The following is a 12,593-nucleotide window of genomic DNA, read 5'->3' as shown; positions in this document are numbered from 1 at the left end:
TGATACCTTGACGACAGGTGAAAACAGGTGCTTGAAACCCACGTGCATGTGATTTGTCAGTGGTTAGTGATTTGTGAGTGGCATTGTGGGATAGTGAATCATCGTCAAAATATCAGAACGTAAAAGTAACATATTCCCTTCTCAAACAACAACTTACATGTCATTATTATTATGTACATAAACATAGCTGTTATTTTTATTGTTGTTTTGATAACTTTTTTCCAGGATAATTTGCATAATGCCTATAGCCTGTTTCTGCCATGTCAATTTGGACTTAGTTTTATTTTTGAATGTTGAAAGTGCCTACAAATTACCTCCTGTAAAGTACATTTTGTATTGAACACTGAGATAAAACTAGCAAATCCAGACTAGTACTATTCCAGTTGTTTTGTTATTTCGTATTTACATCTACATAATGCTTTGTGTCGATTATTAAATCCAGCAAAACAGGTTTTTTTCATTTCCATGAGTACTTTAACACCAATCATACACTAGAGGGAGACAACTCTTGCATGCCTCGATCATGTTCACCTTATGCTCAAACATTTTGAATTGTTCCACAGCAAAAGGCAACAGACCCACCTCTGAAACATCATCTCTCTCCTTGATCAGCCTGGTGAGGTGTGCGAACATCTTCTCCGTGTACGCTTCCAGCTCTGCTGGTGGCTCGATGGGGAGGACAGCCTCGCTGTCATCTGTGATCTGGACAAAATAACACAAAAAATGAATGTTATGTCAAATTACAATAATGTACATACTTTTGTTATATCTCCTGGTAACTCAACCTCAGCCTATCACAAGATTTATGATCAAGTGTGACAAGACAAAATGGATAAATCATCAGTCTTTACATGTCAGTAAAAAACTGAAACATCAGGGTAGGCCAATTATTTCATCTCACATTCATCTGTGAGTGAGTGAGTTGGGTTTAACGCCGCTGTTAACAGTATTCCAGTTATATCGCGGCGTGTCAGCTTGATGAGGGAGGAAAGCCGGAAGTGATGCATGTCTCAGACGTTTACCACTTCGGTGAAACCCACAAGCACGGGTATGTTGCTCACAAACCTAAAAACATAATCGGGGTGAACCGGGATTCGAACCCACAATCATAGGTTTCTGGGGTACCCAAGGGACGCAACTCTGCACAGCGAATCGTGGCGCCTTAGGCAACTATGCCACCCGTGCCCCCCATTCATCTGTGAAATTAAACATACCACGAGGTCACTAATTTTCAATTAGGTGAAAAACAGTGCAAGACACTGACACTGAAGGTCATAGAACACACAAGTGACACTGAGAATATGACTTTACAAAAAGTCTTGGAAAAATAATATGTCAGGTCCCACCTAAGTAGGAACTGATGGAAGTCTTCAAGATGTCATGTAACAAACCATGAGAGGGTAGTGACCTCAACCAACTGGCTCAACCCAAAACTAAATGATCCATGATTTATTGTGATTGTCAAAACTCCATGCATCATCAGGAAAAACAGCAATTCCCAATATTGTTCATGCTTTAGGTTACGAAGTTGAAAAACAAATGACCATCCATTTCTGAGGAAGGTCCCTTAGCCCCATATATATAACACATGTGACCACATGTTCGATTTACAAATATCCAATCTATCTGTTGTTCAGAACAGCTACCTTGATTGTCACCCGTACAAAGATGAAAATGTTATATCGACATACGCAAATTAATTGAGTGAGTGAATTTATTCTTGCCAGGATATCACTAAGGGGAATGAATTCTGGTTGAGTTTGTTTGGACAGAAAGAGACACTGTAACCACCACAGTCTCTGTTTGTTGTCCATCTGTCTCAAAGCAAACATCCGTGGCGGCCATGCCTCCACCACTGACCAGATACACCTCACAACAAACACCTCAAGGGCTTGTGTATCAAACACAACTTTCTGACTTAGTTACCAAATCTGTGAAGGAAAATACCTTTCTGCAATGTTAACATCAAATCTTGTAACCAATGCAATTTTCAAAGTTGTGTTACTAAATCAGGGATTTTGCCCAAAATGAAATAAACCGCCTCGCACATAATTTTCATGTATAAAAATCAATTTTTTTTTTTTAATCAGTGTTAACATAATTAAACTCAGGCTGTCACTGGCATATGGACAAATCTGATTATCATCATTTTCAGATACCATATCCACAATCATGTTTACAAATTGTGATTTCGGAAGGTCTTGGACAGTAGACTATAACATGTATTTTTTGCCAGTTGGAGATATATAATCTATTTCATGTAAATACAATGCATATATCATCTCGTCAAGTATGTCATATTTTAACAGGATACAAATACCCAGATTCCTGGCACTGATGTGATAGAGGTGAGGTATTCACAAGAATTACCCAGATTTCCAAACATTGATGTCCAAAGTCATACAGATTTATGTGTCCTTGAATATTTCCAAGATTTACTGAGCATGTTGAACCAAGTTTACAGATACAGTCTGGCAAATACCTGATTATCTGTCAGTGATACAGTGCACATACAACACCAGGGCCAGTTCAACAGGGCAATCGTAGTGCAACGCAAGCGCAAGTCTGGGAGTTACGATAACCATAGCACAACGATAGCTTTGTGGAAGGGATCCCAGGTCTGTTAGTTGTACATTGGCAGGAAGGGAGTAGGAGGACGATTTAGCTGGTCCAACAGCAGCAGTTTCCACATGTCAGGGATACACAGTGAGTGAGTGAGTATGGTTTTACGCCGCTTTTAGCAATATTCCAGCAATATCACGGCGGGGGACACCAGAAATGGGCTTCACACATTGTACCCATGTCGGTAATCGAACCCGGGCCTTCGGCATGACGAGCGAACGCTTTAACCACAAGGCTACCCGACCGCCCCCAGGGATACACAAGACACTCAGTGTATATGTATATAATATATATATATGACAGATGGTTTTGTCTTACCCCCTGTGCTACCAGACCCATAGTACAATGTAATATATACTGAACAAAAAAAGTTAAGGATGATGAATATATTTGGGGATTTTAATGTGGTAGCGAAGGCTGAGCACACAATTTCACACAAACAATCCCCAAAACTTCATTACCCCTAACTTTTTTATTCATTGTACGCACGCACGCAAATAAAAAATGTCCAACATCAATGAATTTTGAATAAATTCTACATTACAGCTTCTTTGGAATTGTGCAGAGGCAAATTCCATGCACGCAGGCACACACAGACCACTATGCTTCTTCATACTGCCCTAACCACTGGTATATTAATTCATGGACTGATCATTGGATGAATGGGGACAAAAATGAAAAAAAATACAATTTTATTGTACTTCCAAGCAAAAAATAACATATCAAAAGATTTTTGTTGTACAACAAAAACATTTGGTCTGAAACTGTCATCACACTAACCTGATCGACAATCAGTTTGTCAAATAAGAATGGTGGGTGTGAATAAACCCTTTTCTGTGAAAAACAAATCTTTCAGGAGCACAAATAGAAGATCAGAATGACTTTTCAATTGAAACGACACCCACAATCTACCAGGGACCCGTTCCACAAAGCTATTGTAGAGCTACGATAGTCGTAAGTCTATGTCAAAGTATGAGACTTACAATCACCTCAAAGCTACAATTGCTTTGTGGAACGGACCCCAGTAGTACCTGTGTTATAATTGAGAGGCAGCACATGCTCCTTCAACATGAGGGTCCTTAATGATAGCTGTATCTGCCAGACAGTATCGCAGCCTCAAGGAAGGCGTGATGAGGCCTTCAGACCTCCTAAATGAAGACATACCGTATTCGACATAATAAGCGCCCTGCACTAATAAGCACCCATGGCGATATTTGCTAATATATTGGCAAGTGAACAATTCCGATTGATCAATGCACACAAGACGTATCTATTTGTGTATAATACTCACTAGTGTGTTGTATGCCCCCTTAATTATGGGCAATTAAATTCGGGCAAAAATATCTCTCGTACATAAACATTTCAGGCTGTCAGCATAAACCACAAAATTTATCTTTCAACTCTGTTTTTTTTCCACCAAAATAAGAGCCCCCTATTTCTAATTTTGAGAGCACACTGGGCGCTTATTATGTCGAATGAGGTATTGATAATCTGGGAAGCCAAATCAACCTTCAGTTTATGATAAAGAGAACGCTTCATTACCCAGGCATGGTAAGGGGGCTGAAGGTGGACACACGTGTGACTGAGGTGCTCACACATGTGTGACCTAGGCGGGAAACTGATGGAGAATCAACCGTCTGACATGCTGCCGTTGTATTTACAAGTCACTTTACCCTTGCTGCTTCCCTCTGAAGCCTTTGCATGAAGAATCAATTATATTGTTTCTGTTAAATGTATCACTCCCGGTATTTACAACATCCCCAGAGTATGTTTTTCATGTAAACATAACAAGAGACTTGTTGAGGAAGTGTTATTTCCCCCTTGTTCAGTACACGATAGACATGCGATGGGTGACAATGCAGGTATTCTACTTCGAGAAGAACATGCAGAGCAGTATGTTGAGAATGTATTAACTGAAGCTGTTTGAGTCTGTCTTGCGGTTTCAGGAATCTGATAAATTGTTTAGTTGGAGGTTCCAACAAGCTGATGATCTGAGACAAATAGAGTGAGTGAGTGAGTGAGTGAGTGAGTGAGTGAGAAAGTGAGAGAGTGAGTGAGAGTGAGTGAGAGAGTGAGTGAGAGAGAGAGAGAGAGTGAGTGAGAGGGAGTGAGTGAGAGAGTGAGTGAGAGAGTGAGTGAGAGAGAGTGAGTGAGTGAGTGAGTGAGCGAGAAAAAGTGAGAGAGTGAGTGAGAGTGAGTGTGAGAGAGTGAGTGAGAGAGTGAGTGAGAGTGAGTGTGAGAGAGTGAGTGAGAGAGAGAGAGTGAGTGAGTGAGCGAGAAAAAGAGAGAGAGTGAGTGAGAGTGAGTGAGTGAGAGAGAGTGAGTGAGAAAGTGAGTGAGAGAGTGAGTGAGAGAGTGAGTGAGAGAGTGAGAGAGTAAGCGAGATTGAACGCCACTTTGAACAAAATACCAGATTTCTAACACGCTTCGCTAAAAGATCAAAGGTGCCACCTGTACTATATCTTGCGATAAAACATTTAGTATTGGGGACCTATTCAACAGCAAAATAACAATGTAAACAACTGTACAAAACAGTGGATCATGTAAAGGAACTTTGTTAAAATGTTTTGAGGCTCACAGCCTTCACTCATTAGTCCTGAGTAACTTAAAATACTTTGAGTGACTGAGTGAACAGTATTCAAATCATAACATGACATGTCAGCTTACCGCGGGAGGAAAACCCAAAGTGATGCATGTCTCATATGTGTACAACTTTCGTGAAACTCACAAGCACAGGTATGGTGCTGATAAGCCTAGAAACATAATCTGGGCGAAACAGGATTTGAAACCATGCTCTGGCGTGCCCAAAGGACGTAGCAAATTGTAATGACTCAGACGACTGGGCCACCCGTGTCCCCCAAAATACTCATGAGGAGAGGCATAATTGAGTGATCACTAAGACGCCAACTCTACGCTTCTATTCCAATCCCATGGTGCTGCCAATAAGTCAGCATCCCGTTTTATGAAAAGAAGGAAATGTGTTTTCAGCACAGGCTCAACATAAAAGAATCAGCAACGTGTTACCCTACAGCAGACTCACAATCCAGCAGAGTATACAAAGATGTGTTCAGTGCTGCTAATGTGCCTCTGTAATGAGACTATTCCGGACATCAAAGTACACTCCATAGATCTGTCTATATACAAACCTAGCAATTGTCTTTGATAGGTATTTAGCACACACACAGCCCAGCTGGACACATGATCACACATCCCCTGCATTCAGGGGGTTAATGCTATTCTGATTACTTCCCTGCGCTGAACACCAGGGTCTGACCACTTCATCACCAACCAGCCTCAGTGATGTGAATGTATTTAACTCTTGGGCTTTAAAACAGGGCGAAAACTGTAGTTCTATGTATACTTCACACTAGATTGCTTGTGTATTACATTATATTCATAACTCGTATTATGTTCTGGATATACATGAGTGGTAGATATAGTACATGATAGTCAGGAGACGTCCTAGCTGAGTGGTAGATGTAGCACATGACAGTCAGGAGACGTCCTAGCTGAGTGGTAGATATAGCACATGATAGTCAGGAGACGTCCTAGCTGAGTGGTAGATATAGTACATGATAGTCAGGAGACGTCCTAGCTGAGTGGTAGATGTAGCACATGACAGTCAGGAGACGTCCTAGCTGAGTGGTAGATATAGCACATGATAGTCAGGAGACGTCCTAGCTGAGTGGTAGATATAGTACATGATAGTCAGGAGACGTCCTAGCTGAGTGGTAGATATAGTACATGATAGTCAGGAGACGTCCTAGCTGAGTGGTAGATGTAGCACATGATAGTCAGGAGACGTTCTAGCTGAGTGGTAGATGTAGCACATGACAGTCAGAAGACGTCCTAGCTGAGTGGTGGATGTAGCACATGATAGTCAGGAGACGTCCTGGCTGAGTAGTAGATATAGCACATGACAGTCAGGAGATGTCCCAGCTGAGTAGTAGATATAGCACATGACAGTCAGGAGACATCCTGGCTGAGTAGTAGATATAGCACATGATATTCAGGAGATGTCCCAGCTGAGTAGTAGATATAGTCCTAGCTGAGTAGTAGATATAGCACATGATATTCAGGAGATGTCCCGGCTAAGTAGTAGATATAGTCCTAGCTGAGTAGTAGATATAGCACATGATATTCAGGAGATGTCCCAGCTGAGTAGTAGATATAACACATGATAGTCAGGAGACATCCTGGTTAAGTGGTAGCCATAGGGTATGTTCAGGATATGTCCTAGTTAAGTGGAAGCCATAGGTATTATTCAGATGTCCTAGCTGAGTGGTAGATATAGGGTATATCCCGATGTCCTAGTTAAGTGATAGCCATAGGGTATATTTAGGATATGTCCTAGTTAAGTTGTAGCCATAGGCATTATTCAGATGTCCTAGCTGAGGGGTTGACATAGGACTATATATTCCTGTGGTGTCTTGTAGGAAGGTGAGAAGCCAGCAGGTGGCTCTGCTAGAGTTAAAGATCATGCCAGATCTGTGTTGTGTTTTGTCATGTAGTGTTTGTTTCCTATAATTGAGCAATCACCATGTTTCAATATGCCAGTTCAAGTATCAAGTGACTGCCTGGCCTTACTAAACTTCTTCTGCCGAGACATGTATGTGTTATCATGACCCACTGTCAGACAAGGTCGCACCAGGTCAAACAATTATGCCGCACACCTGTATTATCTAACACGAACATAATCAAACATTCCTCATTATTCTGGGGGACCTGATCACAGGTTGCTGACAATGGACACACATCACCGAACACCTGGATTGCAGAGGGACCATTACATGATCTCATATCCCATTATGTCTGGACAAGGGAACTATAAACTAGCTATAACTAACACTGCCCGCTGTACCGCTATGAGCCCCCTACCACCTGTTGGTGTGGTACTACACAGATAGTTTCTTTTTTGCTTTGTTGTTTAATGCCGCACTCAAGGTCTGAACATAATAGAGTCTGGATCAGACAATCCAGTGACTGACATCATGAGCATTGATCTATGCAATACCTTTTGCATAATGAGCGAACACTGACCATTTAAGTTACTCCTATGCCGACACAATGGAAAAGTCAACTAATAAACTGACAAGCCGTAAATGACTGTCAGGACAAAACCAAAGCCAGAGATTTGCCTTATGCCTTGAAACCTTCATAGAAACCAAATAGAGTAAACTACATTTATATTGAACACGCATATTACGAACAGACGACATAACATACTGCCTTTTTGGTCCCAGCCATTGCTGTAAATACTTATGGTGTATATATGCTTATAACGACCCATGGTTATAATGAACTAAAATGAGTGGTCCCTCTTAGTTCGTTGCAACTGTAGTTTACTTTAGCTCCTGATCTGCTCAAAAAGCTAAACTTTGGATAACAACTACCCTTATATGCCGGCCTCCCATGAATAAGACCTACCTCCTTGATGTGTTCGACGATGGCATGCTGTACCTCTATCTCGAGCTGCTTGATGTTCTCGATGAAGCTCTGCTTGTGTTCACATTGGACAGCACAGCCCAGCACCAGCAGCAGCACCTTGCGGATCTCCTCGAAGCTAGAGTCTGCAACACAATTAGTGGAAAAGGTAATTTATCATCTAAAACTGGCTCACACAGGAGATATCCTTGGGTGAGATCAAGCGATATCTACACTGTAGATATCGCTGCAATGAAATTGCATCACAATGCTTTGCAGACCATTGTTACGTCATTGGTTACCACAAATGGTTCTGCTACTGAAGCTGTAAGCAGTACTTTTTACACTTAAGACACTGCTTATTACTGTCTACAAACTGAAAAAGTTGGAAGAATGATGTTGGATGATAAATAAAATCTCACCCTCGTGTAATCAATAGGGCACCCATAGTACAGAGACTTTGGAAGGGCGAAACCCCATGCAAACACATGAGCAAATGACAGTGTGAGCACTGATCCAGATGACCATGACACAATAACCTGGTGATCAGACAGGGCATTGAGCTGCATGTCCCACATGGGTATATTACCCACACACATCAGCCAATGACATTAACATTTCTCCAGTTCAACCAGCATAAGGTAAATGGAGAACTATTCTTCCTTGGAATCCTCACAACAGAGGTTGGACAAAGGAAGGAGACTTTCTGTATAAACATGATAAATGATCTGGAGTGGGTCCTTCAAGATTTCATCAAACCTGGTATGTTTCACTGCCAGACAAACAGAAGTTCACATTTTATTAGTCTGAGAAATAATACAGTTCAAACAGTGGTGGAATACATAGAAATTCACTAGTCCTCTCTGTGTTCATGGTATGATCAGGTTGGTCAATGACTGGATATCAAGTCTTTCATTAACATGATAAATATTCAAGGCAGCAAATTCTTCCAATCTGAAGTATTTGGAGGGCAACTTGGAACTACAGATTTAACAATTAACTTTTAACATGTAGATTTACACTGTTAACTAATCCAAAACAAGTGAATATATCCTTCTACCTTTTAACCTCTTCCCCAATTATCCTCCTCAAAAAAGTTCCCCCTAGGGCCAAGAACTTGGCTGTTCAATGCATGTCACTTACAGCACATCCACAAATGGAAAAATATTAAACTGCACTTTATTGAAACTATAACACATTCTAGAGAATATCAGGGCTTCAAATCCCATTAATAATGCTTATCAACCAATCAGATTTCAGCACACATTCCAATTCATTTTACAATGATTTAATACAGCAGCAAATAACTGACAAAGAGAATACAGATGTCTTGCTCAGACAAGGACAGTGACAGTTTGATCGGTGGAGCAGTTTCCCTCTTCCACACAGTCAAGTCCTGACTGGCCCACAGTGTACGGTGTGCACCCACACAGTACTGATAGCATCTATATCTACACTCAGCCTAGGATCAATACAGATGACATGGTTCAATGGTGGCACAACTGGCCTTATAAAGGGGGAATTGCTGTACAGTTTTATGTCTACAAAATGACCATGTTACCTTTATGTGGATCACGGCAGATGGCGTGGATGTTGGGAAGTTTGAGAATAAGCAGTTGTTGCAGTACCTCCTGGAAGAAAGAAAGCCAAAATCAGTCAATGTTTATCATGAAATATTGTGACATAAATGTTGCCAGTATAGGCAGTGTTCAATCCCAGACATACAGCACACGTCACCTCTGTCTACTGAAAATAACAACTACTTCTTGGGACCAGATGCACCTTCTGAGATTTCAGTTTGGAGAGTTCAACCACATTTCAGTCTATATCTAGTTAGCTTATCAAAAATGTTTAGATTAAAATCTACTGAAGAATATAATGAGTGAGTATGGTTTTATGCCAATTTTAGCAATATTCCCGCAATATAAAATCAGGGAACACAAGAAATGGGCTTTGCACATTTCACCCATATGGGGAATTGAACCCGGGTCTATGGTGTGACAAGCTTATGCTTTATCCACAAGGCTACTCCACTGCCCCAGAAAATATTGAAAACTCATTTAGACTAGTAGACAGAAAAGCTTTTGGCACATACTGTGAAACTATCACTTTTATAGGCACATGCATGGGCCTAGGTATTACACAGCCACCAGCCCAAGACAAAGGGTTGCAAGTAGTTTACCTTTAAAATATAGCAAGGTTACATCAGCTAGTAGTTCAAAATGAAAATTACATATCTTACTCATGGTGTCTACCCTGAAGTTCTAGAAAAGAAGATCCGCTCCAATACTCTATAGGATTAAACAATGACAACTCTCACAAGCTCTCTCAGAGTCATAAGAAACATGAACACATTCTAACATTAATTTACATTTTTTTTGCAATCAAACTGTCTGTCACATAAGTTATCAGGCAGCCAACTGTAGTTTGCTCTAATCGACAACTGCTTATGTCTACACAGATTCATCCATGTACATGACAGGTATTGACTATACACTCATTACCTTAAGCATAAATGAGTGCTAGTGTACACATCGATTCAAAGTATTTACTTGCAATATTCTGCAACGGACCATATAACCTGACACATGGAAGTATGTTGTCTGTCACACATGCCTGGCTCAGTGCCAGTGGCACTGCTCGAATTCCTCAATATGTTCTGGATGGTTACACATGTAGTCAATAAATGTCGGCCACCCTGCAAACGGTTTTCACAAACAGAACATACGTGAGTGAGCAAGCCATATTCCAGCAACATGATGTCAGGGGACAGACCAATGGGCTTCATATACATAAACCCATGGGGGATTGAACCCAGACCTCAGTCTGTCAAGCGAACGCTTTAATCACTAGGCTATACCCTCAAGGAATGGATGGCTGGTTCATAATCACAATTACAGACCGGGAGGGTGGGCATCAAATGATGGGCTTGGAAGGTGGGGCGTGGGGTATCAAAAAGTACCAAAAGGTCTGTACCAACATCACAAACTTGATTGGATGGCATCAAAATCAAGCAGTGGAAGGGTTGGTATCAAAATTATGGAGTGGGAGGATGGACTTCAAAATAAGCAGTAAGACAGATGCTATCTGATTCTCAATATGTGGGGGAGTGGGCATCAAAACAGACTGGGTAGGTGGATCACAATCATATAGTGGGAAGGTGTTCTTTGATATGGACTGGGAGAAAGGTATCAATGGTTAGGAGGCGTATATGGAATGACAGTCAAGACCTCTGGGCTGGGGTGGTAGGCAATCACAATCAATGGCTGAGAGTGCTGACATCAAGGTCTTGGGACAATGGAAAAACACACAGACTAAAACCTGGCCTTGGAAATATCAGGATACAAATGAAGATTGCCAGTTCCTCAAGTGAAATGTGGACCACATGGTTAAAACTTCCAAACTGAAAGGTCATCTATCAAATTAATCTTACATACTGACATGACTAAATAATAGACAGATATTTAATATAATGAGAACACTGATTACCAACACCTATCAGTCAGATTCTTGTAGGATCTTTTAGGTAACCAGGCATGTCCAAATGTAGTCATAATTGATTGGTATTGAGTGTACATGAATGAAGGGCCACTAAACCTGTCCCTGTGTCTGAATACCACTGTTCCCAGGATCATGGCAGGGGGCAGGGGATCTGTCTACCTACTGTTGTAGGGTATCTGTAAGAGACAGAGATGTGTGGAGGTTCTATCACATTACCAGAAGTAAAGCGTGTATTGCGGTCAAGTCGGGCGGGACACAGCTCATCTTCAAGAAGGTCCTGAATGGAAGGACAAGCCGGTTGTATACTGGCTATGTCTTTCTAAGCTTACCCTTTTGTGACAGTGTATTGGCCATGTCTTTCCAATAAACCCACCCTGTCATGACAGTGTAATGGTCTTTGTAGTGGGACCCACCCATTCTGATAGCCTGAATGTACCTGTCATTGCTGAATCAAAAGGATGGAGCAGAATGAGGATCCAAGTCCTATAACACTTCCACAGACACAGACATGTTTCCTTGACCAACTCTATTATCCCCCAGGGGGGACCTGGGCTACAATAGGCCCCAGCATCTATTCCATGTGATAAGAGGCAACTCACTTGGATCTCAGTCAGGACAAGTTATTTGGTTGATCATAAGCTTGTCATCACACCCCGTGGGATGTTGCTCAGACTATCAACCCCTGGCTTGAATGATCCAGCCTTGATTATGACAGGCCACTGTGATACATTATTTGTAATATATTTTCACCACCGTGATACATTATTTGTAATATTTATTAGCCACCGTGATTTATCATTTGAAATATATTTTTAGCCACTGTAATATATTATTTGTAATATTTCTTAACCACCTTGATGTATAACTTCAAACAGTGTGAGTTCCTGATATCTGAGATTAAGCTAGATCTCAAGTGTAGGTGTCTTTCAGAGGTGATTAACATGAAGATGTCGGAGGAATGACCTTCAAGGCAATCAACAGGAAATAAGACACCTGGGAGCTGCCATGTTTGCATGTGACTGATGTAGGTTGGTTTGGGGTGACAA

At 41.2% G+C, this 12,593-nt stretch overlaps 1 protein-coding gene across 3 annotated transcripts in view; it reads right to left on the bottom strand.

Moving 5' to 3' along the window:
• LOC124122843 (girdin-like) overlaps window positions 1–12,593 on the bottom strand; it is a 94,349-nt gene that overhangs the window by 37,560 nt on the left and 44,196 nt on the right. For all 3 annotated transcript variants that reach the window (XM_046485990.2, XM_046486000.2, XM_046486009.2), the window contains exons 4-6: window positions 9,608–9,677; window positions 8,050–8,192; window positions 583–702 (exon numbers count right to left, since the gene is read on the bottom strand). In XM_046485990.2, the coding sequence (XP_046341946.1) occupies window positions 583–702; window positions 8,050–8,192; window positions 9,608–9,677 (333 nt within the window). The remainder of the gene's footprint in view (window positions 1–582; window positions 703–8,049; window positions 8,193–9,607; window positions 9,678–12,593) is intronic.

This window comes from Haliotis rufescens, unplaced genomic scaffold (assembly GCF_023055435.1).
Source record: "Haliotis rufescens isolate VD_foot unplaced genomic scaffold, xgHalRufe1.0.p SCAF_3, whole genome shotgun sequence".
NCBI classification, from domain to species: Eukaryota; Metazoa; Mollusca; class Gastropoda; order Lepetellida; family Haliotidae; genus Haliotis; species Haliotis rufescens.
This window is presented reverse-complemented; position numbering and strand designations above follow the sequence as displayed.